The sequence below is a fragment of the Onychomys torridus genome, chromosome 12 (genome assembly GCF_903995425.1).
Source record: "Onychomys torridus chromosome 12, mOncTor1.1, whole genome shotgun sequence".
Classification (NCBI taxonomy): domain Eukaryota; kingdom Metazoa; phylum Chordata; class Mammalia; order Rodentia; family Cricetidae; genus Onychomys; species Onychomys torridus.
This window is the reverse complement of record NC_050454.1, coordinates 12,780,474-12,808,102: the sequence shown is the minus strand read 5'-3', so window position 1 is coordinate 12,808,102 and position 27,629 is coordinate 12,780,474. Positions and strand designations below refer to the sequence as shown.

The following is a 27,629-nucleotide window of genomic DNA, read 5'->3' as shown; positions in this document are numbered from 1 at the left end:
TCAGTCTCTACCACACTCTAATGTCACTTACTGTAGGAAACACTATCCAGTGGTCTTCCTTTGTTCAAACTGACGAGATCCTACATATGACAAATAGTTTAAAGCAAGATGGTTTTTAACCTAAAGAATTATAAAATCAGTTCTGTCAGCAGAGCAGAGAGGTGGCTCATGCTTGTAATCTCAGAATCTAGAGACACAGACAAGAGGATTGCTACAAATTTGAGGTCATTCCTGTGCTATGTAGTGAGTTCCAGACTACCCTGGGCTATAAATGTGAGGCTGTCTTAATAAGCAAGAAAGAAACAAACAAAAAACCAAAAAGACTTTATCAGAGTTTTTACAGTGCTTTTTATTGGGCCTAAAGTTCATTTAAGGGGTACACAGACACACAGCTCGTCTGATCAGCCACTAAGAGGCTTCGGTGCCCTTTTATCTTTGTACTCAAGAGCCAGTTCACTTTGTCTCCATGTTCAATGTCGAGCTTTGGCACAATCCTCGCATGCCCCTCCTCATCTGCTGCTGTGGCACTGGAGTTCTCACCCTGCTTGGGGCACGCTGCTCTTTTTGCTTTCTTCCTGTGGGCGCGCTTTGCAGGACTCTTCTGTTTCTTCTCCATTTCACTGCTCACATCCCACAACCTTATCTTCCCATCATTCCCTCCAGTAAGCAGCAGATAGGACTCAGGCACAAAGCAGACTTGGGATACCCCCAAAGTGTGACCCTTAAATCCCAATTCTCGATCACATTTGACTCCCATCACCCTGAAGATGCGCACCTTACCATCCTCTGCACCACAGCTGAAAACATTGCCACATGATGCCACAGAGACAGAGTGGGCTAGTGCGGGGTTTAGGAGCCGGCCGGGGGACTGGGGGCCTTCCATCTCCTCTGTTTCATCCTCTTGTAAATTCGTGATCCAGACAGGACGGGCTTTTTGAAGACTCCACAGCATCACCTTTAAACAAGATGAAGTTACATAGTCATACAGTGTTCTAGTCACGTTTCTCAACTACAGTGCTTACTGAGCTTCTAATAAAATGACATGGTTCCTGTAACATTTTAAATGGTCAGAAGCTACTACAACCTGCCAGGGTAATGCTACTTGACACTAGACTAAACTAGAACGCAGAGGTAGAGGTAGGACTTACAAAGCCAGACCTCAACAACTTTACCGACAAGACTCCATGAAAGTACAGTTGTTGGGCTGAGGATACAGCTTAGTGGCAGAGGACTTACTTGCCACCTGCAAAACCCTGGATACAGCCCCAGCATCGCTCCCCAAATTAAAACAGAAGAATTAAAACAAAAATGAACAAGCCAGCCAGCACGGGGGCACACGCCTTTAACCCCAGCACTCAGGAGGCAGAGGCAGGTGGGCTTCTATGAGTTCCAGGCCAGCTTAGTCTACATAGCCAGTTCTAGACCAGCCAATGCTATCCAGTGAGACCTTATCTCAAAAAACAAATGAAATAACAACAAAACCCCTTGTTTTGTATATTTCATATTTGATTTCCAAACAAATTTTTTATTTGTTTCAAACCAGGTGTCACTATGTAGAACAAGCAGGCTTTGAACTAATGGTGACCCTTCTGCCTGTTTGCCCAGTGCTAGGATCATAAACATGCATCACCATGCCTAGTTCAGACTCTTTTTTAATTTAGTGAAGAATCTTTTTTGGAATAAGTATTATTGTAAAGCCAGCAAACCTAGCATTTGGAAGGTAGAGGTGGGGACTCAAGGTCACCCTCTGCTACATAGTGAAACTTTACCAGGTAAATTAAAATAGCAGTTATCTGGCCCTGCCTTTTATAGAATATTTGAGAATGTAAGTTCTCTAGCAGTAACACTAAAATATCTCATATAGATGTGTAGGCAAAATGCCAAATTCTTGATGTCCATTTAAAAAAAAATTCTTTTTTTTTTTTTGAGACAAGATCTCACTACACAGATCAGGCTGGGCTTGAACTCATAGAGATCTGTCCTCCAAATGCCGAGATGGCATGTGCAACCATGTCCAGCCCAGAAACATTTATTTCACTTTTATTTGTGTGTAGGCATGTGTGAGTGTGTGTGAATGTGCATGTGTATGTATGTGTGAATACCAACACCTTGGGAGCCCAGAAAAGGGCATCGGATCCCCTGAAGCTAGAGTTACAGGCAGTTGTGAGCCACTTGATATGGGTGCTGGGAAGCTAACTCAGGTCCTCTTCAAGAGCAGAGTGAACTCTTACCACTGAGCTTCTCTCCAGCCCGACCATTTCCAATCTAACCTAAAGAGTGCAGGTCACTTCTGCATATCTAACTGCCACACCTATTGGCTAATGAGCCAGTGATGAAAATTGCTATAGCCAAAGGATGAAAGAATGACTATTGTATCTGATCATTTATAACCAACAGCCATCTGGCTACACAGATATTTCTTGAAAATCAGAGGAAGATCCAACCTGAGGGTAAAGAATGCAGATTTAGGAAGCATACGGCCAAAAAACCTAGTTGTAGGCTATAGGGAAACTGCCTTATAAATACAGAAGGGTCCTGGTGTGGTGCATGCCTTTAATCCCAGCACTTGGAGGCAGAGGCAAGTCTGAGTTTGAGGCCAGCATGGTCTACAAAGCCAGTTCCAGGACAGCCAGGACAACATAGAGAAACCTTGTCTTGAAAAGCAAAAACTCCTAGAATAATTCTGTATTAAATAATTCTGTATAGAATTTCTACAGAGGTACTACAGATATTTTTGAGGGGTAATTCTTTATTGTTTGGGGAGTGTCCCAGCACACAGGGCAGCTACTGATTCCACTGTCATGCCCTCCAATCTTATGGATTTTTCCATAAAAATCAGACGATACTGATTTTTCCCTGCTTTGGTCTTTTGAGACAGGGTTTCTCTGTGTAGGCTAGGCTGTCTTGGAACTTGCTCTGTAGACCAGACTGGCCTTGAACTCAGAGACTAGCCTGCCTCTGCCTCCCAAGGGTGCTGGGATTAAAGATGTATGCCACCACTGCCCAGCAATACTGATTTGTTGTTGTTGTTGTTTTATCTAGTTGTTCTTGAGACAGGATCCCTCTATTACATACCTCTGTCTGGCCCCGATTCACAGAGATCTGCCTACTTCTGCTTCACAGGAGCTGAGATTAAAGGGGGAACTACCATATGTCAAACACAAACGATACTTTAAATACCTCTTATAACAGAGAAAAAGCACAGAATTCGGAGGTAGAGACCGAAGTTTATTTCTAGCTAGATGGTTCATTTACAATAATATTTTTTTTTTCAAGATAGGGTTTCTCTGTAGCTTGGAGCCTGACCTGGACTAGCTCAGTAGACCAGGCTGGCCTCGAACTCACAGAGATCCACCTGCCTCTGCCTCCCGAGTGCTGGGATTACAGGTATGCGCCACCACTGCCCGGCTTACAATTTTTTTTTTTCATTTCTTTCTTTTTTTAAGATTTATTTATTTATTATACATACAGTGTTCTGTCTGCATGTGTCCTTGCAGGCCAGAAGAGGGCACCAGATCTCATTACAGGTGGTTGTGAACCACCATGTGGTTGCTGGGAATTGAACTCAGGACCTCTGGAAGAACAGTCAGTGCTCTTAACCACTGAGCCATCTCTCCAGCCCTACAATAATAATTTTAAGAAAGGAACAACAGGGATCTAGAGTAGGGCTTAGCAGTTATGCCAACTGTTTGCTCTTCAAGAGGACTCTGGTTTAAATCTCAGCATCCATGTAGTAGCTCACAACTGTCTGTAACTGTAGCTCCAGGGTATCCAATGCCCAACTCTGGCCTGTACAGATACCAGGCACATGAGAAGTGCACAGACATCATTCAGGCAAACCATCCATACACAAAAAATAAAATAAAATTACATTTAGAGTACATTTAGGGACAGTAATTAGGATGCATGATTACAGTGAAGACTAATATGTGCAAAGCACTTCAAGTCCTGAGCACTCAACCCTGGTGAGGAGATTTTTCCCATGCAGAAGGAAGGACAGTTACTATGGAAAGTTCAAGCTATCTAAAAACTCTCACATTAATCCACGATCCGCTCCCATGAGAACAAAAAATTAAACCCCACCAACTTTTCCCTGTACAATGTGCTTTATAACTCCATCTCTTTCTTAGTGGTCTCCTCTGAACTCGGGCTGATTTGTGATGTTGCTTTCAAAGTCCAGCACTGCAGATAGTGCTCTGCTTCTGGTCACTCACACACATTTCAAGCAACATATCTCAAATTTTAAAGTAAAAAGAGACTCCCTTTCCCTTCTTACTCCCTTTCCCACCACCACCACCACACACTCACACACACACACACACACACACACACACACACACACACCATTCAGAGTGTCTAGAAGCAAATGCTTTTAATCCCAGCACTCAGGGGCGGAGGCAGGCGGATCTCTGTGAGTTTGAGGGCAGCCTGGTCTACAGAGAGAGTTCCAGGACAGCCAGGGCTGTTACTTAGAGAAACCCTGTCTCAAAAACAACAACATCTGCCGGGCGGTGGTGGCACACGCCTTTAATCTCAGCACTCGGGAGGCAGAGCTAGGCGGATCTCTGTGAGTTCAAGGCCAGCCTGGACTACCAAGTGAGTTCCAGGAAAGGCGCAAAGCTACACAGAGAAACCCTGTCTCGAAAAACCAAAAAAACAAAACAAAACAAAAAACAAAACAAACAACAACAAAAAAAAAACCCAAAAAAACAACAACAACAGAAAGTTTCTAGAGTGTGGATCAACTAACTCTACATTCAGCCCCCTTTTGTTTGTTGTGTTAAGTTGACATAAAGCTACCCCTTGTTTGTTTAAGGCGATTTTTAGAATCAGGTATTTGAATCCTAAGGTCAGGATGTCTTTAAGGATGGACAAAGGAAGACAAAGGACTTATGAATAAAATACAGTAGGTTCTGTCAGGCTAGCATGGTAGACGTAAGGCTATGGTTCATAATGGGGTAAGAAATATTAGTAGAGAATAGAAAATACTTGCTCAATAATTCGATTCCAGGGGCTGGGGATACAGCTCAGTGGTAGAGTACATGTTGATCACGTACCAGCCCTGAATTCAATTCCCAGAACTGCCAAGGAAACCAACCAAACACATACTTGATTTTGTTAGCAAATCCTGCTCAGAAATTACTCAAGTGTTCTTTGCAAAAACATCACCTGCATATCCAGGCCGCAGGACACCAGGCTCTGAGGCCTCTGAGGTCGGAAAGCTACAGCAGAACAGATGTTAGAATGTCTCTTCAGGGACCTGGTAACTTTCTTCTTTTCCAAGTCCAGGATTTTGATTGCCCCAGAGTCGTCAGCAGAAGCCAACAGGCTTTCAGGTTCATTTAGTGAAAGACAATTGATTTCTTCATCATTCACATGAAAATGGTCCACGGACCCTTTAAGAGACCTGACATCTAGCAAACTGATGATTTCTCCGTGGGAGGCATAGAGCTTGGTGGGGCAGGAGTGAGAAAACAAGACGCTGGTGATGTCATTGGCCCCTTCCAACTGCACATGTCCTAATGGAGTCCCATCTTCACCCCAAGCCACAAGATCTCCACCCTCTGCTCCTGAAGCCACCATCCCATCTTTACTTGCATTCAGGCAGAGGATAGAAGAAGAATGTCCACCAGTCCACTTGACTGCCATGATGGCCTGCAAAACTCTGGGAAGAGGGAGAAAACCTGTATCAGATTTTATACAACAGCTTGACGCTATGAGACAAATAAACGGCATTTCAACAGATTTTAAAGATAGCTTAAAAACACAATTATCCCCTTGCCCTCTGAAGTGGGACACTGATGCAATGGGCCAGGTAAAATTTATTAGGGAAATGAAATCAGTAAGATACACTCACGACACAGAACAAAGTAGACGCCGCTGCTAATCCAGCTGTCATTGTCCTGCTCTCCTGTCCAAGAGTGATGGGAACCAACTGCAAGCCACACTTCTCCGCTGCTTGCTCCTGCTCCGACCACCCAAGAGAGAGTGTGAGGCCCCTCTCCTCCATTCTTATTTGGTCACATACTCCAAGAAGACTATGCCCCATAGGGCTCGTAACCCCAACACCATTGGCTGAACGGATTGAATTCCCACAACAGCCCTCTCCTCTCAAAAGACATTTAAAGACCAAATCTACAGAACTCTAGGTAAACATAAGCTGTGTCTAGTATTTCTGCTTCTCTGGGACACATCTGTTCATAGGAGACCCAAATACATATATATTATAAATTAAAAACTGTCAGGTGCAAGCTTTTGCAAGTTTCCTTATCTTATCCTGTTTTGGTTTTTTTTTTTTTGGGGGGGGCGGGAGAAGAGATTGACTGAATTTTTTTTTTTTTTTTTTTTTTGAGCTGAGGATCGAACCCAGGGTCTTGTGCTTGCTAGGCAAGCGCTCTACCACTGAGCTAAATCCCCAACCCAAGACTGACTCAATTTTAAAGGTACTTTTGGTTAATTTCCACTCCAAAGCATGAGAAGTTAGTCAATGAATAGATTTTATAGTTAAAAGGACTATTATAGGCAATACAGTTCTGATCACTTTTCCCATAATGGATCTAGTAGTAAATCTTTTCATTAATTCCCACAAGATCCAAGAACTGAGGGGGCAGAGTGGGGTGGCACACGACACTAAATTTCCAGACTCTAAATCACATGGCTATTCACTGATCATTACATAATCAGAAAAATAATAAAGAGCTATTAATGGGACTGTTAAAAAAGGTTAGGAAAGCCTCAAAAATGTGTATATTCATTTGGGGCCACAGAGGTGGCTCAGTGGTTAGAACTGGATTTGTTGCTTTTGCGGATGACTGGCTTCGTTTACCAGCACCCTGGCTCACGGTCAGAGTAACTCCAATTCCAGGGGATCCAGTGCTTTCTTTGGATCTCTGAGGGCACCAGAAATGCACATGGTACACACAAATACTTGCATACTTATGCTTATTTACTCATTCATAGCAAATATATAAAGCTAAAAATTTTTGTTAGAATAAATACATATTCAGTGAGGCTTTTTACTGTAGTCAGTCAACAATTATCATGTATAATATTCATTTGTGATACAACTAGGGCCTTCAAAACCATTTATTTACTTGGTCTACAAAACATACCCAAAGGCCATTATTAAAAGTGTTAAACCAGTCAGGAACGGTGGCACATACCTGTAATCCTAGCCCTTGGAGGCTGAGGCAGGAAGATTTTGAGTTCTGGGCCACTCTGGGTTACATATAAAGACCCTCGAGGGGGGAAAAAAAAAAAGGTCAAACAGTCAGACTACTAGGGCAGAATGACTATGGGGAAAATGTACTTAAGAGCTACGTAAAAACAACCCAGAAGTGAGTTGTCTACAAGCCACTGTTCTTGATTCTGTACACTTGGACTGGACAACCTAGTAGAACTAGGTTAATGTCAATATTCTCTCACTCGTTTATCAAGTCAATACGTTTGTCTTTTTCCTGTGTAGTTGCTTAAAGGGTAAAGCACAGAATTTCCTCATATCCAATTATGGATTACTTTAATTAGATAATAGACCATTTCCTCTAACTCCTAATGAGATCACGGAGTGCAGAAGAACAAAGGAGGTATGTTAAGAGCATTGTATTAAAGGGGGGGATGTCACAAGGAGCAGTTCCAGCAGGTGGACTACATAATGACAGGGGGAAGGGGACAAGGTGTGGCTCATGAAAAGTAGGCGAAAGGCTTGTAACTAGAAAACAAGAGAGTGATAAAGACAACCTTTTCTACTTTTTTTTTTTTTTTTTTTTAGCTGAGGATCGAACCCAGGGCCTTGCACTTGCTAGGCAAGCGCTCTACCACTGAGCTAAATCCCCAACCCTCCTTTTCTACTTTGATATTACTCTAATGTTAGTTGAGTGATAATATGCCACTAAAAGTCATCTGAATAATGGGTAAAGGGACAACAGCCGGGGGTGGGAGGTGGAGGGGTGGCGCACACCTTTAATCCCAGCACTTGGGAGGCAGAGGCAGGCGGATCTCTGAGTTAGAGGCCAGCCTGGTCTACAGAGTTCCAGGACAGCCAGGACTACACAGAGAAACTCATTCTGGGGTAAGGAGAAGAGAAGAAGAACAGAATGATATCATTAGATCTTTCAGCGATTTGTCTTGAGGGAGACAAGATAAAGGCTTTCAAAGTATGTGATAAATGAATAATCTCTACTATCAATGTTTTTCTTCAGTCATACCTTTATTTATGAATTTCTGCTATTCCAGTGCACAAGTCTCGGAGAGAGGGAGAAACGGAAACTGACTGACTCTGTCTTACCCAGTTTGGTCCCAAATTCCTGGCTCATGTGATCTCTCACCTGAGGTTCCCAAGTAGCTAGAACTATCGTCTCTTTGTACCAGGGTGCCCTGTCCATGCTTTTCAATCTAATCGTTCTGTATAGTTCTTTACCTCCTTTTCAGATCTACCAGATTTAAAGGAAATGTAATTGTCATTCAGACAAAATTTGGTTCAACATTCAGTTACCACGGAGAGAGATGGCCATTACTATAATGTGTGGGTCAACACTTTCTCATAGATTTGGGTTTTCTAAAGTTAGTCCTGATGTGGAGAAACTGGTAACAACCAAAACAACTAAAAGGCTGTGGCATTAGCATTGACAAAACAGACAAGAATTTGGGTTACTTAATTTAGTGAAAGACATTCTGAGGAAGGGATTGTCAAGTAATAAGCATGTAATTATAGCAGAGTAGGGAAGTAGTTACTGCTCATTGGTTTTTACTGAAAAACAGGAAGTGAATACACATAGGTGGATCTCAGGCAGATTTCTTACTACATAAGATTGCATGACACTGGGACTGACTACTGAGTCTGTGAGCCCTATTATTATAATAATCACTTAGTAGAGCTGTCTTGAGAAGTATATAAATACCAGATTAAAATGCCTCACATAACGTATGCTGACACTGTAGGTCTTTTTTTTTTTTTTTATTTTACTTTATGTGTATGGCATGTACACCCCAGGAATGCATGAAACCAAAAGAGGGCTTGGCTCACCTCAAACTGAAGGTACAGATGGCCTCGAGCCTCCACATGGGTGCTGGGAATGAACCCAGGAATGAACTCTGCAAGGGCAGCAAGTGCTCTAACCACTGAGCCGTCTCTCCATCCCGCTATTATTCTTTTTCTCAGTGCTCTTTAAACTTTGGAAACGTAGTTTGACTAAATAATGCAGGCTTTCTTTTCCTCCCTGGAAACTACCATTATGCCTTTATTTTGTTGGGATTGTTTAAGAAAGTAAACACACACACACACACACACACACACACACACACACACCCCATCTCCTTAATCTTTTTACTAAGATGGATCTGAGTGCACTACATTTTGTCAAAAAAGATTGTTAACACTTAGTATTCAAATGACACTTTGAGATTATCTTGTTTTTGGCTGCGAATTTACCATAGTTGTTCAAATTTTGTCACCTTACTTTTAAAATGGAGTACTGGTACAGATGTTCTGACGAGTCCCTATGGTCCTGTCCAGGAAAAGACTATGTCAATTGCCCAGAGTAAAAAAATAAAATGGAGTCGGGCGATGGTGTCGCACGCCTTTAGTCCTAGCCCTCAGGAGGCAGAGGCAGGCGGATCTCTGTGAGTTCGAGGCTACAGAGCTAGTTCAGGACAGCCAAGGTTACACTGAGAAATCTTGTGTCGAAAAACCAGAAATAAAGAGAGAGACAGACAGACAGAAAGCAAGAAAGAAAGAGTATCTAACCTGACCAAGACAAGAGGTTCTCAACTGCACAAAGATAAAGAAAATGGGTCCAATCGAAGTAAAGGTGCAGGAACTAATTACCTAGCAAAAAAGAGGAAGTGTCATACACAAGCTGTAGATTGAGCAGGAAGCAAATGAAACAGGAAACTCCGTAGGAAGAGAGGCCAAGGAGAGCCGACTGAAGGCCATTAGTTGAAAAAGAGAAAAAAAAAAAACCACTAGAGTGTAGATCGTACCCACTAGCAACAGCCTCATACCTTGGCTTCCCGTTCCCGGTCGGCGCCTAGTGATGACCTCACACGCAGCCTCCAATCCCATCAAGCTTAGGGAGCGAGGCGCCTTCACGGAGCAGTCACTTCCGGACTGAGAGGCGCGGCGAGCGAGCTGGGCGTGCGCCCTTGCTTCTTGCCCTCAACCCGCATGGCGGATCCCGGGGTGCGTCGCGAGGAGGCCGGGCGAAGCGGCTGGTTCCGGCGCCCGCGCTGAGCGGCGACGAGGGGCGGGGACCCGAGTGGCCGGCGCGTCTGCCCTCAGTGAGGCGGGGCACGCGGCGGACGCCCCCGGGCAGGGGCGGGAGCGGTGGAGGCGCTGGTGGCTGGAGCTGAAAGGGGTGGTGAGCGAGCAGCTCGGGTCTCTAGGCGAGGCTTGGCCTCCGGTGCCGAGACGGGGCGAAGCGGCGGCAGCAGCGGCCTCCGGGCCGGCTGGTGAGGCGATGGCGGCGCCGGGCCCGGGGGCTGGGGCAGCCTCGGGCGGCGCTGGCTGCGGTGGCGCGGGCGCGGGCTCGGGGTCCTCCGGGGCCGGCGGCCGACTGCCCAGCCGGGTGCTGGAGTTGGTGTTCTCTTACCTGGAGCTGTCCGGAGCTGCGGAGCTGCGCCCTGGTGTGCAAGCATTGGTACCGCTGCCTTCACGGCGACGAGAACAGCGAGGTGTGGCGGAGCCTGTGCGCCCGCAGCCTGGCAGAAGAGGCTCTGCGCACGGACATCCTCTGCAACCTGCCCAGCTACAAGGCCAAGGTGAGGGGATCCCGGGCCACGTCGAAGCCCGGCTCCTATCCTGCCCGCCGCTCCCGGGGTTTACCTTCTAAGCTTGAGTCACGTTTCATCTCATCATCCCGCCTTTCCACGGCTTCAGCCAGTCAGTACCTTTCTCACACCTCTTCTCCGCAAAGATCTTTTCTTTGGATTGAAGTTCTGCTTCGTAACCCACCTCACTTTTGGAATTATTAGGTGGTTTCCCATCATTGATTTTCATCGCTCGTTCTACTTTGGATAGTCTTTGCTCTTACAGGCAGACTACCAGCCAATACCCTTGGTTTTATGTTTTCCCTGGCCTCCAAGTAGACTTAGGACATCAGTTCATCTTGGTTGGTTTAAAGTGGGTTTAGTTCTGGGATCTTTACGTTCACCTTATCTTTAACAAGCTCTGATTAATAAGCACATTTGCATTATTTTCGCCCACGTTCTCATACGTCTACAATATTTAACGCTTCCATGTGAGTTTGGGGTTACGCATCCTGCTAATTTGCAAGAAAGAGACTTTAATAGAACATCTTCCCATTGATGCCATATAACTCATAAAGCTGCCTTGTGGTACTATTATTGATTACTTCCTTGATATCTTTTTAATAGTTGTACCCACTTGATGTCTTTTCTGTCGTATTTATCATCTAATATGTTGGTTCCTGTTTTACTGGGTTTTGTTTTGGTATTTTTTTTCTTGATTCTTGGGTTTTCATAACAAAATCAGAATGCTAAGTAACAGGTTGTGGCAGGACCAAGGGTTCTCCAGCCCAGACAAAGGGCCTTGGGTTAAGGTTCATTAGACAGATAATAATAGCTCTTTAGAATAGCAGTCAGCAAGAGCATATATGAATTCGGTTGTAGTGCTGCATACCTTTAATCCCAGCACTCCAGAGGCAAAGGCAGGTGCATTTCTGTGAGTTTGAGGTTAGCCTGGGCTACAGATCAAGTTCCAGGACAGCCAGAGCTATACAAAATAAGAAACTCTGTCTCGAAACAAAACAAGGAACATATATGAGAGATGATAAAATCTAATCTGGAGTATGGTAAACTTATCCTTTTTTAATGCTATATTGCTAGTAAGCATCGGCGTAATTTTTCATGTGAAATAGATACACTAGTTCTTTTAATATACATATATTATGTCTCCCTTTTTGGAGACAGGATCTCACTGTGTAGTTCAGGGTGGTCTTCAGCTTTCTGTCTCTTTGAGAGTGCTGTGGTTATAGTATGGGCCACTGCTACTGGTTTATTCTTCTGTATTAAAACAAGTTTTGATGTGATAAGAGAAGGAACACTGCTGTTGAATATGTCAATTATCAAGTAGGATAGTCTTTCTTTTTTTCCTGAGACAGGATCTCACTAGCAGCTCAGGCTGGCCTGGAACTTAACAGAAACCCACCTGACTGCCCTCCAATTCCTGAGACGAATGTGTGACCACTCTTGGCAAAATATTTTTTGTATTTGTGTGGAGGTATGTGGGTGTGCATGTGCTCGTGCGTGCACACTTATGCATTCATGAATATGTGAATACTGGTACCCAGAGTCCAGAAGAAAGTGTTACCTTTACAGGCAGATGCAAGCTCCCCCCCCCCCAAAAAAAAAAAAAAAACCACACACACACACTGGGAACTAAACTTTGGTACTCTGGAAGATCAGGGAGTTTTGGTTTGGTTTGGTTTTTCAAGACAGGGTTTCATTGTATAGCCCTGGCTGTCCTGGAACTTGCTTTGTAGACCAAGCTGGCCTTGAACTCAGAGATCAGCCTGCCTTTACCTCCCAAGTGCTAGGATTAAAGCCATGCACCACCACTGCCTAGCTAGAGAGCATTCTTAAGTCCTTGTTTTTCTTGTTAAGTAAAAGAACATCATTTGCCAGGATTGTGTTTGTGTAGTGTAGCTAGCCAGTGGGTACTAATTGTACAGTAATTTACAAGAGAGTGCAGAAGACTTCTTACTGCATTACATACTTTGTTTTTATATTCAGTGTTTTTAACTTTAAAATTAAAAAATTTGGTCTTTGTGGGTCTCTGTGAGTTCAAGTCTAGCCAAAGCTACATAGTAAGACCCTTCCTCAAAATAAATAAATACATACATACATACATAAATAAACAAACAAATAATTTACCTTAAGGTATATTATTTTTGTCTAGCTTAAGGTTTCTAAGCCTGATATTGTGGTGCACTGGGAGGCTGAGGCAGGAGGATCAAAATGAATGTGAGGCCAGCTTGATTCCAGGCTAGCCTGAACTACAAAGTGAAACCTTGTTTCAAAAAAAAAAACTAAATAAATTAATACTTTTTTGTATTTACTTGTGATAGTTACATTTACATGAGTCAAGATTTAGATAAAAGGACTGGGAAAATGACTTAGTAGGTAAATTGCTTGCTGGGTAAACATGAGTACCTACCTGAGTTCAGATTCCCAAGCTGGCTATAAAAGCCAAGCTGGCATGCATTTGCAACCTAGTACTGGAGGCCAGAGACAAGTGGATCTTGGGCTGCCCCTGGCCAGCTAGATTAGCTAAAATTGCAAGCTTCAGGGTAAGGGAGAGACTCTGTCTCAAAAAATAAGGTGGTGAGCGAAAGAGGACGCCATCCAGTGTTCACATCTGGCTAAAGCACATGGATGGGTACGTAGACTACACACACACTCATATAGCACATACATACACAAAAGGTTCACATAGCTTGCAGTAGACAATGTATCCATATGAGCTGAGCATCAGGAGAAGCAACGTGTCTTCCTTTGGCTGCTCTCCCATTCTTAGCCATTTCTCATCCTTGGAAGCAACCTAAATTGATATTAGTTTTGTATCTTCCCAGAGAGATTTTGGTTTTCTTAAGTTTCTAATACTTTAACTTTCTGCTGTGTGTACTTCAGCTACAAGGTGGACTTGTACTTATCCTGGTTTGGGGTGACTCTTTTGAAGATGGAAGGTTACTTTAGGAGGGAAGGCTCAGAGTCTAGAAGTCCTTAGAGTAGTCAAGGAAGGAAATGCATCGAGATAACTGGAACACATGGCTCACATTGCTCCTTAGTTTAGTGTAGGAATACTAGAAGTTCACTGAAAGAGAAAACTTAGGAGTTGAGTGGAGAATCAGAAAAGGTTTGACTTTAAGATGATACTAAGCTGAACTTTAGGATGAGGTGGATTTGAAAATTTTATGAAGAACATAAAGGAAAAGCAAAAATGCAGTCTTACCAACATTTTGCCTTATGGGGATTATAGTCTATGGAAGGCGTGTGCATATGCATGTTGCATGCCTGCCTGTGTTTCTCTTTTTCTGTATTAGGGATTGAATACATGCTAGCTACATCTCCAGCCTTGGGGGAATAGGTGTTAGTCTGATAATTGCAGTTGTAAAACTTCATCTGGTAAGTATTGTGAATGAGAGTTACATGGTGTTCTGAATGTCAGTAGTGGAGGATTTGATTAGGTGCGGAGGTCAGGAAGGCTATTTTTGTTTGTTTGTTTGTTTTCTAGACAGGGTTTCTCTGTAGCTTTGGAGCCTGTCCTGGACCAGCTCTGTAGACCAGGCTGGCCTCGAACTCACAGAGATCCGCCTGTCTCTGCCTCCCAAGTGCTGGGATTACAGGCATGCACCACCACCGCCCGGCAGGAAGGTTTTCTTATAAGACATGATGCATGAGCTCTGTGAGACCTAAAGGGTGAGGATGAAAGGCGGAGAGAAGCAAGGAGAGCCGACAGGGGATCTGGCTGGTATGAGAAGCAAAAAGAGTGTCCGCGCTTGCTCTTAGGGCAGGGCATGCTGCTTTGACTGAGATGAAAAGGAGTGGGCCAAACTGTAGTGAAGCCATTTCTAATTGTAAGCGAGAAAAATGGACATGGGGCAGTGATTTGACTAGTGTGGTTTTTTTTTTTTTTTTAGGTTTATTTATTTATTATATGTACAGAAGAGGGCGCCAGATCTCATTACAGATGGTTGTGAACCACCATGTGGTTGCTGGGAATTGAACTCAGGACCTCTGGAAGAGCAGTTGGTGCTCTTAACCACTGAGCCATCTTTCCAGCCCTGATTAGTTTGTATTTTAAAGAGGTTATTTTTGACTTCAGGGTGGAGAACAGGTTGGAAGAGGACTTTAGAAATCCTTTAGTTCTATTAGAAAGTAGGTAGTGAAGGAGATGGAGAGTGGACAGACAGGAAATAGAATCCACAGAATTTGATGACTGTTCCTCCTATTGCCTGAGGTATGGCACTAGGATTTTAGGTCATCATACATTAAAATTGATTTTTTTCACTCAGAGAATATCAAGATATTGGGATTATCTGTGTATTCTCTGAAATTTGCGGGATCAAACAATTTTTTAAAAAGAATCTTCAGAATTTGGCAGTGGTTTTGAAATAGAAATGAGGAAGAAGGAGGCACAAAGAGTGGCTCCTAGGTATTTGGCTTTCATAATGTGTCACTTGAGCTAGAGCGTAGAGGAGTGACAGCAAGTTCATTCAGGGAAGAGCAGAACTCACAGTGTCTGAGATCTTCAACAGACTTCGGATGGGCAGCTCTTGGTGGCCAAGGATCAGAGGAGAGTTCTAGGCTAAAGACAGAAAGTAATTTTTAGTTGAGTGAAGGGAAGTACAATTGTAAAGGTAACTAGGAACTGGATATATCCTGGAAGGCCTTTTGAAACACAGGTTTAGTATATTGTTTGGCCTTTATTCTGCAATTGGAAAAACCCATACAAGATTGAACAGAAGAGTGATGAAGTAAAGCTGTGCTTTGATAGGACCAGGTATGAGGGCACATAGAGGAGAGAGGACACACTGGGAAAGCTGTCACAGATCAGCTCCACACAGGTGACAGCTGACAGGGTGGGTCAAAAGAACTCCCGAGGAGCCTGGGCAACGGAAGGACTGGGGTGAGGATAGCCTGGCACTGAAAGTGTGTAGTTGGCTCTTCCTTTCCTTCCTCCTTCCCTTCCCTACCTTTCATCTCTCCTTCCATGCTGTGCCTCAAACCCAGGACCTGATGTGATGCATGGCCAGCACTCACCTACCACCGAGCTGCACCCCATTTCCGGAAAGGTTCTTTTTTATAACTCATGTTTTACATGTCTCCAAGTAGCATTGGTTATCCCAAATACTTTGTCCAACTATACTTCTCTAAATTTCAGACTTATATCCTAAGCGAGGTCTCTATTTTTGTTTTTGCTTTAGAAACAGAATTAGAGACAGTTTGTTGAGAAATGGAGAGTACTCTGGAGAGTGAGTGTGGGCTGGTAAGCTGAGGGGAAATTACTCAAAAGCCTGAAGCTAGGTCTGTACTAATGCTGTTGAAATAAAAAAAAAAAAAAACTAAGTTGTTCAGAAACTGAGACAGAAACTTGACTTTTATTTTGTTTTATTTTTGTTTTTCAAGATAGGATTTGTTTCTCTGTGTAGCCCAGGCTATCCTGGAACTCACTCTGTAGACCATGCTTGCCTCAAACTCAGAAATAAGCTTCCTCTGCCTCCCTAGTGCTGGGTTTGAAGGCACATCCAGCCTTAAACTTTATTAATTGGGTATTTTTCCATTTCATTTGAAATTTTCTGTATTCTTAAAAAAAGACACATAATCATGATACTACTGTCATCTCTAAAAAGGAACTGACAGTAATTTAATACAACATTGCAGTGTTGTCTCATAAATGTGAAATATTGTAGTTTAATTTATAGTTTATTTACTCAGTATCTGTATACGTTGTCATGACAAGGAGTTGCTAAGTCTTTTTAGGCTATCTCGGTCTGCAGATTGATTCCGTCCTCACCTCTTGCCCTGTAATTGTTACTGTCCTAGGTTTCTGATTTCATTCCCATGGTGTTGCTTAATGTACTCTTCTGTCTTTCTCATTTCTTGCATGCTCTACAATGTAGAGCACTGAACAATATAGGTGACATTAGTTTTTTGTTTTGTTTTTTTTCTGCAAAATACTATTTAGTAGAATCATGTGCTCAGAGGTGCGTTAGAAAGCAAGATCCTTATAATTAAGTGTTGTGTGATACAGACAATAGTGAATGGGAATTTGGGAGAGGGGCATGATGGGATTGGGTGGCCCTGGCTAAGAATACCTTCATGGAGGTGATGTTAGAGGACCTGTGGAAACAGGACGCAGGTAGGGCACTAGGAACCGGGTGAGGCAGGTGGGATAGGAAGTGCATCAGCCTGCTCTGGAAGGCTTTGAAGCCAGAAAGAATTTATAGTTGATGTGCTGCTATGTGGGGAGCTCTCAGAAGTTATTAGCTGGCGTGAGGGTCAGTGAAGATACTGTTTGAGAAAGAGCTGTGGAAGAATTTAAGGTTAAGGACTGAGTTTGTAGGCTTCTATGGGGCAGAGGAAGGGAGTCATTAAAAGTGAATGCAGTAGAATCAGGTTGGTAAAATGGGAAGCTGTGATAGGCTGAGGAAGAGGCTGTCAATATTACTGTGACAGAGGGAAAAATTAGAGAAAAAGCAACTAGAATTTGTAAGAATTGTGGAATAGGCTGTGAGGAGATAGTAATTTAACATTATCATGAGGACTTAATTCTTTCTGTGTTATTATTCTTTTGATCTAGAAAATTTGCTTGTGGATATTTTTCTCCCTTGTCTTTAGGTGGATAAAAGCATGTATCGAAGGGTTGTAGAAAAAGCTCAGCTTAAGGGCACATACTGTATCCTTGTCAGATGGCTAACAACTAACTCCTTGAAAGCTGGTTTCATGGAATCTAATTCCCTCATCTGCCCTCCACAGGCACTGATCTCATGTGTGTGCAGTCATACACACACCACACACACACCACACCACAGCACATCACAACTACAAATGATGCAGAAACAGGTGGGAAAAATTCATTTGTCCATTTTCCTTATGGAACTGGGATACTTAAACAATTACTCTGCGTGTGCACGGCAGCAGTGAAACTGCACATTGTGGCCTGGGGACCGGGGCCCTGGCTCTTTCCTGGGTCTCCTACACGAGCCAGCTATTGTCCTTTAGGTCTGTCACCACATTCTTTGTTTAAGATCTGTTTGTTTTCACAGAAAGACCAAGAAAAAAAGATGTATTTGGTTTTTATTTTATGTGTTTGGGTGTTTTGTCTGCATGTATATCTATGCACCACATGCATTCAGTGCCCACAGAGACCAGAAGGATGTGTTAGGTTCTCTGGAACTAGAGCATGTGGGTGCTAAGAGTTGGTCTTAGATCTTCTGCAAGTGCTCTTGCCTGCTGAGCCATCTCTCCAGCCATGAAGAAGAGATTTTTAAAGTAAAATAGAAACAAAAAAATTTTTTTGGGGTGTGTGTGTGTGTGTGTGTGTGTGTGTGTGTGTGTGTGTGTGTGTTGTGTATATGTATTTATATGTTGGTTTTTTCAGACAAGATTTCTCTCTGAAGCCTTGGTTGTCTTGGAACTTGCTCTGTAGACCTGGCTGGCCTAGAACTGAGATCTGCCTGCCTCTAACACCTAAGTGCAGGGAATAAAGGGGTGCACCACCACACCTAGCTCCAAGTTTGCTTGTTTTTTCCATGACAGGGTTTCTCTGTATAATAGCCCTGGCTGTTCTGGAACTCTGTAAACCAGGCTGGTCTCCAACACACAGAGATCCTCCTGCCTCTGCCTCCTGAGTGCTGGGATTAAAGGTGTGTGCCACCATGCATAGAAAGTTTTCTATTTTTAAAACCTGAGAATTTGCCATTATTTGTACAAAGGGACTATTTTTATACTCTTTTCATGTTGGGAGCATTAAAAACTTAAGAAAGGCCAGCTAACTTATCCCATTGGTGGCTGGCCTTCCTAAGTCCTACAGGTTGAGTTTGTGTGCTATCTAGGAGATGTGAACGAGTGGTGATGTGTCAGTGTGCAGTACCTAGCAAGTAAACTAAAGTTGTTTGTGGCCACTAAAATCTTCCATAAGCTTAAGAGCAGCTATGACTAAGATACTTATATAATATTTTATATAATACATGTAATGCATGCACACACACACACACACACACACACACACACACACACACACACACACTTCTACCAATGAGCTTGGCCCTGATGTAAGACTAGGTTGGCCTCATATTTAATGTGTAGCTGTGGATAACCTTGAACTTTGGATTCTTCTGCCGCCTCTTTCCTAGCAGTGATCATAGCAAGAGTCAAACTAGGCTGTAATTCTTTTTGATCACAGCATTGATAATGTGGAAACTGTATCACTTAATCAAGTATAAATAAAACTGAAGAACGTAGTTTGCTGAATTTCCATATGCCATCTACACCAAGCTTTATCAGTTACTCATGACATCCAGTTTCATGTTTACTCTGCCTCTGGCTGTTTAAAGCAATTACCATGTACCATTATTTTATGCATAAACATTTCAGTAATATCTCTAAAAAGTATAAGGATAGTTGTGTGTTTGTTTTGATGTTTCAAATGTACTTGTAGGAATTATACTACAGTTTGGAATTTGGTCAGTAAGACAGTTGGCTTGCTCCCTCCCTTTCTTCAGATAGGGTTTCTGTTTCCTGTATTCATCTTAAACTGATTGAAGGGATCTAGAGTACCTGGGAGTTGTTTTGAATGAGATACAGTATTTAATGTTAGTTTCCCATCCAGAAGCTTTATTCATTATTTGGAAATAGTGTGTTATTTAAAAGTTTATAATCTTATTATTTGTAAACACAAAGCCTCAGGTTTTTTGGTTTTTTGGTTTGGAGGTAGGGGAGAGAGATGGGGTTTTGCTAGGTAGTCCAGGCTGGCCTTGAACTTTCAGTCTTGCATTAGCATCCCAGAGGGCTGAGGTCACAGGTGTGAGCCACCAAATTTAGCTTGCTACATTTTAATTTTAATATTTAAGAAAGAAACCAAGTTTATTCTTTTGGTCTGTTTCTCACGTTTTTAGGTACGTGCTTTCCAACATGCCTTCAGCACAAATGACTGCTCCAGGAACGTCTATATCAAGAAGAATGGCTTTACATTACATCGGAACCCCATCGCTCAGAGCACCGATGGTGCAAGGACCAAGATTGGTTTCAGTGAGGGCCGCCACGCCTGGGAAGTATGGTGGGAGGGCCCTTTGGGCACTGTGGCAGTGATAGGAATTGCTACGAAACGGGCCCCTATGCAGTGCCAAGGCTATGTGGCATTGCTGGGGAGTGACGACCAGAGCTGGGGCTGGAATCTGGTGGACAATAATCTACTACATAACGGGGAAGTCAATGGCAGTTTTCCACAGTGCAACAATGCACCAAAGTATCAGGTGAGGAATGATACTTCTCCGTGTGGGCCACTTCAAATCACCATAATTTGTTCAAAACAGTCATTTTTATATTAGCCACTATAGGGTTTTGTCTTTGCTTTAGTAATTTTTAAAGTAAGTGGTAGAAGGTTATATGTCAGTATTTCCTAATACATATTTGAGCAATCTGTCTTTGCCCCGGGTCAGAGGTTGCCAAGCTTTTTCTGTAGAGGGCCAAAGAGTAAATGTTTTAGGCTTTGCTGTCCGTGTTGTCTCACATCATACACATAATGTGAATAAAGAAGCATGGTTGTGCTTCAGAAGGCCTCCTTAATGAGCTGCTGGGCCAGTGTGGCTCAGGAGCTATGGTGTGATGGTCGATGGTCAAGATTGTCGTCTTCCCTGTGTCTTGTTACCTAATCACAACAAATTCATGGCATATACATGCATATTTACCCTCTGCTTCTTTCTGATACATGGGTTGAAAGTCCTTGGAGTTATTGGTATTTTCTGTGGAGACAGACAAGTTCAGTCAAACTGCTCCACTTCTTTATTTTTCATATCTTAAATTTGTTTTTAAACTTTATTTTAGGTTGGGGATTTAGCTCAGTGGTAGCACGCTTGCCTAGCAAGCACAAGGCCCTGGGTTAGATCCTCAGCTCAAAAAACAAACAAACAAACAAACAAAAAACAACAACTTTATTTTAAGGGTGTGAGTGTTTTGTCTATATCCATGTCTGTGTACATGTGTGTACCTGGTGTCCCGGAAGCCAGAAGAGGATGTCAGATCCCCTAGAATTTAGTGACAGACATTGTAGGCCACTGTGTGGGTGCTAAGAATCGAACCTGGATCCTCTGGAAGAGTAGGCAGTGTTCTTAACTGTTGAGCCGCCTCTCTACCCCATATCCTTCCATCTTAATGTCTTGCATTCATTTGATTCTAGAATTAAAATTGCAATGCTTGTGTCTTAAAGCCATATTATTATAGATTCAACAGAAGATAAAACAACCAGAAGATTCCAAAAATTGGACTGGAGAGTTGGCTTAGTGTTTAAGAGTATTTGCTGCTTTTCCAGAGTTCAGTTCCCATCACCTACCTTAGGCAGCTCACAATTACGTGTAACTCCACCTTCCTTATCTGACCTCTGTCGGAACCTGCAAACATTTGTGCACACACATATCCACACAATTTTTAAAAATATCTTTTAAAAATATTCTCCAAGCAGAAGACTTAATGGACTGTAGATTTCATCTTTTGGAGCCACATGTAGTTTGAAATCTCCAGTTTCAGTAATGCTTTCAGAGGCTGGCAAGATGCCTCAGCAGTTAAGAGCACTGGCTGCACTTCCAGAGGACCCAGGTCCGATTCCCAGCATCCTTGGCAGCTCACAACTGTCTAGAACTCCAGTTCCCAGGGATCTGATGCCCTCTTCTGGCCTCCACAGGCACTGCCGTGCAAATGATGCCCGGTCGTACATACATTCAGGCAAAAGACCCATCCATACACATAAAAAATATGATAAAATTATCAGCTCTGGCACACTAATGTAAAAGGTAAAATATGTATTAATTTCTTGAAGTGCAAAAACTGGAAGGATTTTCCTTCATAAAATCATTTCCTCATTTGTTTTTGTTTTTGTTTTTTTTTTTTTTTTTTTTTTTTTTGTTTTGGTTGTTTTTGAGGGTTTTTCTGTGTAGCCCTGACTGTCCTGGAACTTGCTCTGTAGACCAGGCTGGCCTTGAACTCAGAGATACACCTGCCTCTGCCTCCCCGTGTGCTGAGATTAAAGGTGTGCACCTCCACTGCCTGGCTTATTTCCATTTTTCAAAATATATTTATACTAGTTTAGACAGTTCTTAGATGGAATATTCTGGAAATCATAGGTCAAATGGATTGATAGGATTTAAGTCATCTATATTGTTACTGGTTTTTTGTTGTTGTTGTTGTTCTTTTACTGAGAAAGCTATTGACGTCTCCTGCTGTGCTCTCTAGCTTATCTATTTTTCTTTTGGGTCTGTCAGTTTTTGCTTCAGAGACTGAAGGGCTCTAATTATTAAATTTCCCTGTTTATCATTACAAATGAACTTTGACTCTACCAATCAATAGTCCTGTGTTTGACTTTGATATAGCCACTCCAGGTTTGTATGGAACACTATTCCAAAGCATCCACCCAGCCTTTTGATTTTGATTCATCTTGTTATTAAAGTGGGATCCCTAAATAGTATGTGGTTGAGTCTTCTTTATTTAGAAGCATTTTACAGTCTGTCTTTTAAGAGTTTAGTCCATTTACACACATAATAGTTGTTTGACCACTTTGTTTGACCACTTAATAGTATCTTTGTGTCCCTTAATTTATGATCCTTTTATTCTTCATCCACAACCTTTGTTTCTCTTTTTTTATTGTTTTTGAGACAGGATCTCACTATATATCCCTAGCTGGCCTGGAACTCACAGATATCTACCAGCCTCTGCTTCCGTGTTGCTGGAATTAAAGGTGTGCATCACCATGCTTGGCACCCTGTCTTCTTTGATTACATAATTTGTTGCTCTAGCTTCGTGCCCACTGCCAATTTATTCTACCATCTCAACTTGTTGAACCAGGCTAATGAGTTCTGGTTATTGTGTTCTTTAGATCTAGATTTCATTTGGTTTCTTTTTCTGTATCCATTTCTCTATTGGGATTTCCTGTTTCGTTCATTCTTTGGACATATTTAGAATGGCTGTAATATCTTAGTGCATATATATTATTAAATTGCATTTCACAGTCACACATACATGTATGTATACACAGATGTAATAACTGTAAATACTTTGAATTCTTTGCCAAATTAGAAAATCTATGTCTAGGTAAGAGTCAATTTTGTTTGTTTGATTTTCAAGACAGGGTTTCTTTGTGTGGCCCTGGCTGTCCTGGAACTCACTTTGTAGACCAGGCTGGCCTTGAACTCACAGAAATCTGCCTACCTCTGCCTCTTGAGTGCTGGGATTAAAGGCGTGCACCCCCCACTGCCCAGCAAGTCAGTCTTTTGATTTCCCATCACTTCGAGAGTCATACTTTTCCTATTTTATCCTAGTGATATTTTTTTTAATTGAAATTGCACGTGTGGGTAAGATGTACTATCAACTCTAGAATGTTGTCTTTTTCTAGAAACTGCTTTATTCTTTGGTGTGTGCAGGTTTTCTTGTAATGGCAGACAGTTAACTTGCCAGAACTCGGGACTGCAGACTTCATGTCCCTGTGGCATGCAACAGCAGTTTTCAGCTCTGGTCTTCTTGGCCTCTCTGCTTTCTCAGTCCACTTCACTGGGAGCTTTTCATGCCCATGCTGTGTCTGTGGTCTCACATGGACCACATGTGGAGCTCACACGGTAGAGCTCATGTTCAGATCTGGATGCTCCCATCTTTGCTCCTTTCCATGGTGTCTGGTTGTTCTGCCATCCACATGTTTGTTTGTTTTTATAGACAGTGCTGTGTAGCCTACTGCCCTAGAACTTACTCTGTGGATCAGGCTGGCCTTGAACTCAGAGATCCACCTGCCTCTGCTTCCGAGTGCTGGGATCAAAGGTACATGCCAGTACCACCTGGCCTGCTACCCACATTTTACCCATTAATACCAACACTAGTGAGACTTGTGCTTTTCAATTCCTTTACTGTAAACATACCTGTGTCATGTTTCAAGGTGAAGCAAACTTGTGGGTTTCAGCAGGATTAGTTGTATCTTTTTTTTTTTTTCTTTTTCTTCTTGAGACAGGGTTTCCCTGTAGTTTTGGAGCCTGTCCTGGACTAGCTCTGTAGACCAGGCTGGCCTCGAACTCACAGAGATCCACCTGCCTCTGCCTCCTGAGTGCTGGTAGTTGTGTCTTCTTAATCTGCTGCAAATTTTGGTTAATTCCTGATCCTGAGGAGAGGACGCCCAGGACAGTAGACAGTGTTGCTCGACAGAACACAAGTGTCCGTTTGTATTTGGTTGGTAGTCTTGTAAAGAAGATCTAGAGGACTGCAGCATAGAGTATGTCAGTGGTCGAACTGGGCAAAGAGTGGATAATAGCAGATGTTGACAGTCATTTATGACAGGAAATAAATGATGGAAAGTTAATAACAACATCAGAGTTACCATAATCAGGGAGGATTAAATCTCAGTTATAAATCGAAGGACTTTATACACCTTTTACCCACTTTGGAGACAGGAGCTCATGTAACTAGGCTGGCTGTGGTCCCACTGTAGCCAATGATGACTTCCACCTCCCAGGTGCTGGCAGGTATGTAGTGCTGGGCATTGAACCAGGGGTTCATGTGTGCTAGGCAAGCATTCTGTCAGGGGAGCTCTGTGGCCAGTTCTACTCTCTGCTTTTCAGCACACAAATGCACCATTCCTTTATGGATGTAGTCTGTAAAGAGGACGGTCTTACTGTTTTACTTTTCAGAATGAGTGAAGAGCTGAATGTATTGAGTCTGCACTTTCTTTTGTATTTTTATTTTTTTTGAGCTGAGGATCGAACCCAGGGCCTTGCGCTTACTAGGCAAGCACTCTACCACTAAGCTAAATCCCCAACCCGAATTTGCACTTTCAACAGTCAGTGTTGCTGTTCCAAGCCAGGCGTGGTGGCGCAGGTGCACACCTTTAGTCCCAGCACTCCAGAGGGAGAAGCCAGTGGATCTCTGAGTTTCAGGACAGCCAGGGCTGTTACATGGAGAAACCCTGTTCATAGGAGTGTTTTGCCTGCATATACAAAAGTTCATCGTGTGTGTAACCGGTGCTGCAGAGTTCAGAAGCGCATGTCAGGTCTCTGAAACTGCCTTAACAGATGGTAGTGAGCTACCATAGTGGGTGCTGGGGACCAAATATGGGACTTTTGCAAGAGCAACCTGTGCTCTGAACTGCTGAGCCATTTCTGTAGCCCCCAGAAGTTTTCCTTGGTCCTGAACGTAAGCTGTTGTCACTAAACAGTAGTCTCCACACCCCTGCTCCCCAGCCCTGTTAACCTCTGACCTGCTTGTCTCTGTACGATCTTTCTAGATACTTAATGGAGTCATAAGCTTAGCTTTCTCTGGCTGCCTTGTTCCACTTAGTGTTGTGTTTTCACGGTTCAGTCAAGCTGGTAGCATGTATCAAAATTTCATTTTTTGCCAGGCAGTGATGTCACACACCTTTAATGCTAGCATTTGGGAGGCAGAGGCGGGCACATCTCTGAGTTCGAGGCCAGCCTGGTCTACAGACCGAATTCCAGGATGACCAGGGCTATTACAAAGAGAAACCCTGCCCTAAAAAACCAAAACAAACAAAAATACCATTTATTTTTCTTGCTATTTATTATTTTATTTAGTATATATTACAGCAATATGAGGAAGTTATTTAGATAGATCATTTTGGTAAAATGTGCCAAGTTATAGATGGTAGTTTTAATTTCCTTAAGAAAAGGCTTTGAGCAAAGAGTAATTTGAAGTGATTAGTGTAGATCCCATGTGAATCTTTTTAAAAAATGATCTAAATAAGCACTTGTGTTGGAAATGATGTGTGTTCCTTCTCCTGGATGCTTACCTATCACCAGGAAGTCCCCTCTCGTTTGCAGAGATAAGTTAGAAGATACAGAGCCTTTGTGCTTGTCCACTTCTGATTTGTGCCCTCTTTCTTCTAGCCGTGCTTTGGTGGATACCCTGCTAACCTTGTGATGTCTGTTTACAGATAGGAGAGAGAATCCGGGTCATCTTGGACATGGAAGATAAGACTTTAGCTTTTGAGCGTGGGTATGAGTTCCTGGGAGTTGCCTTTCGAGGACTTCCGAAGGCCTGCTTATACCCAGCAGTGTCTGCTGTATATGGCAACACAGAAGTGACTTTGGTTTACCTTGGGAAACCTTTGGATGGATGACAGTGGCTTTCTGGGAAGAAGGACAGTGGAGAAGAGATCTACTTGTGGAAAGTAGAACCATGAAGTGATAGTATCATGTGTGCATGCCCAAGAAACATCCTGAAAAACACATGAAGTTGAGAACTGGAGAAGCAGCTGTACAACAGAGATGATCTTAGTGTTTCCTCTTTCCACTGGGCCAGGAAAATCCTCAGGGTTGCAGTTGGTTGAGTGGGCAGTTGACATGCATGTTGCCACAGACTCTTCTCTAAGTTAGCAGTATGTTACTTCCAGCTTAAAGGTGAGGTACAGAGATGCTATAGAGGGGAACCGCAGGATTGTATGTAGTTTTATGAAGAAGGTTCAGTCCCATCTTACAACTGCCTGTTCTTCCTCCAGTCCCTTTACTTCTAGCCAGCTTGACTTAGAAAGTATGAAACTGGCTGGGTTTTATTTAATATTTTTAATATATTGAGAAGCATGGTCTGCCTGGACTGCACTTCTCTCGCAGTGAGAAATAAAATTGTGCAGCTATTTTAAAAGTTGTATATATAATGTGTGTAAAAACTGTTAAAAAAAAAAAAAAGGACAAAGGGATTGCTTTGTTCTGATTCAGTTTCTTAAATATCACTACATGGTACAAAATTAGAGTGACATTTGGGGACAGTAGGGTAATACAAACAAGAAGAAGAGACATGTTGTACTAGCTCATTTGTGTTTTGGGCTTATAGTCCATGACTGTAACAGAATTATGGTAAAGGTTCCTCATTTGGCTAAAGACTGGGGAAATAGTTCTACTTATAATTATGCATATGCCAACAAGGGCTGTTGCAGACGTAATAGGAATGTGCGTCTCTTGGCATCTGGCTTTAGTTTTTGGTCTTCTGAGAACACTGGTCTCCACACAGAACAGTCCCAGCTGCTCTTACAGTACACAGTATGAGCGCTGTTAGTATAAACCCCAGGAGAACACATGGTCAATGGTTCTTTTATTTCCTAACTTTATAATGCTGTAGATGTTATGAAGAATTTTTAATTTCATATTGTTTACATTATACAACAATTGTAGCCTCAAAGTCTCCACTGGGGCTGTCAACAAAATGTTTACTCACCCATCTGAAACAGTGCCATCCCGAACCCTGGTTAAGAGTGTTCTTAATTAATCACCTAGGTATTGTCCCATGGGACTGAACGCTGAAAACCTAGGTTGGCAACAACTGGAATGTTTCATTGGAAAGAGTTGAACATTATTTCCTCTTTTGACCCATAAACCTTCTCACTAATACTCTGGAATAAATAATTCGACACACGTGAGCTGAGGGTTTTGTTTTTTTTCTTTTGTTACAACAGAAACATCTTTCTGTATGAAAGTATAATTAATAGGGTTCAGATACATAAGAATTGATGAAGGCAAGTAAAATCTTTGTACTTTTTACATGACTGCTGTATGTATATTTTGTTTTAAATCTAATAAAATTAGGGACAGTGAGCAGCTTGCTGGGGTTCTTGGAGTCCTTGAGAATTAAACTTGTCAATATTGCTAGGAAGCAGGAGGCTTCAGCCATAGACAGGCCTGTAGTTGCCTCTTGAAAGGGTTTACAGGTATTTATTGTGTATTTGCTGTGTTGCTTGAAAAAGAGAAATTTGTTAAAGTTTTTTTTTTTTTATAATCTGTATCGAGAAGAAACTTTGTACAAAGTAGAATTATATGTTGAACATATTAGGGAGGGACAGCTGACTCTAGAAATGTTTTGGCTTTTTTTTTTTTTTTTTTTTTCTGGTCTAGAACAACTCAGTTTTGTGGTAGTAA

At 42.5% G+C, this 27,629-nt stretch overlaps 2 protein-coding genes and 1 non-coding gene across 5 annotated transcripts; 2 read left to right on the top strand and 1 right to left on the bottom strand.

The window, feature by feature from the left end:
• Positions 1-340: 340 nt before the first annotated feature.
• Positions 341-10,805, bottom strand: Wdr53 (WD repeat domain 53). 3 transcript variants are annotated; one of them, XM_036203881.1, is made up of 3 exons: positions 10,000-10,805; positions 5,170-5,665; positions 341-955 (listed from the first exon to the last, which is right to left on the bottom strand). In XM_036203881.1, the coding sequence occupies exons 2-3, from the start codon at positions 5,647-5,649 to the stop codon at positions 359-361; spliced, it is 1,077 nt and encodes a 358-aa protein (XP_036059774.1). In that variant the 5' UTR covers positions 5,650-5,665; positions 10,000-10,805; the 3' UTR covers positions 341-358. The 3 variants fall into 3 exon arrangements, with proteins under 3 accessions (XP_036059774.1, XP_036059775.1, XP_036059777.1); XM_036203882.1 differs by lacking the exon at positions 10,000-10,805 and adding an exon at positions 9,824-9,977; XM_036203884.1 differs by lacking the exon at positions 10,000-10,805 and adding an exon at positions 9,456-9,512.
• Positions 10,105-27,133, top strand: Fbxo45 (F-box protein 45). Its single transcript, XM_036203885.1, is given in 4 exon segments — positions 10,105-10,598; positions 10,600-10,755; positions 19,635-19,991; positions 25,655-27,133. Coding segments are annotated over 4 exon segments (843 nt in total). The 5' UTR covers positions 10,105-10,454; the 3' UTR covers positions 25,841-27,133.
• Positions 14,948-15,089, top strand: LOC118594385. Its single transcript, XR_004946373.1, has one exon. It is a non-coding gene; the product is annotated as a small nucleolar RNA SNORA79 (small nucleolar RNA).
• Positions 27,134-27,629: the final 496 nt, after the last annotated feature.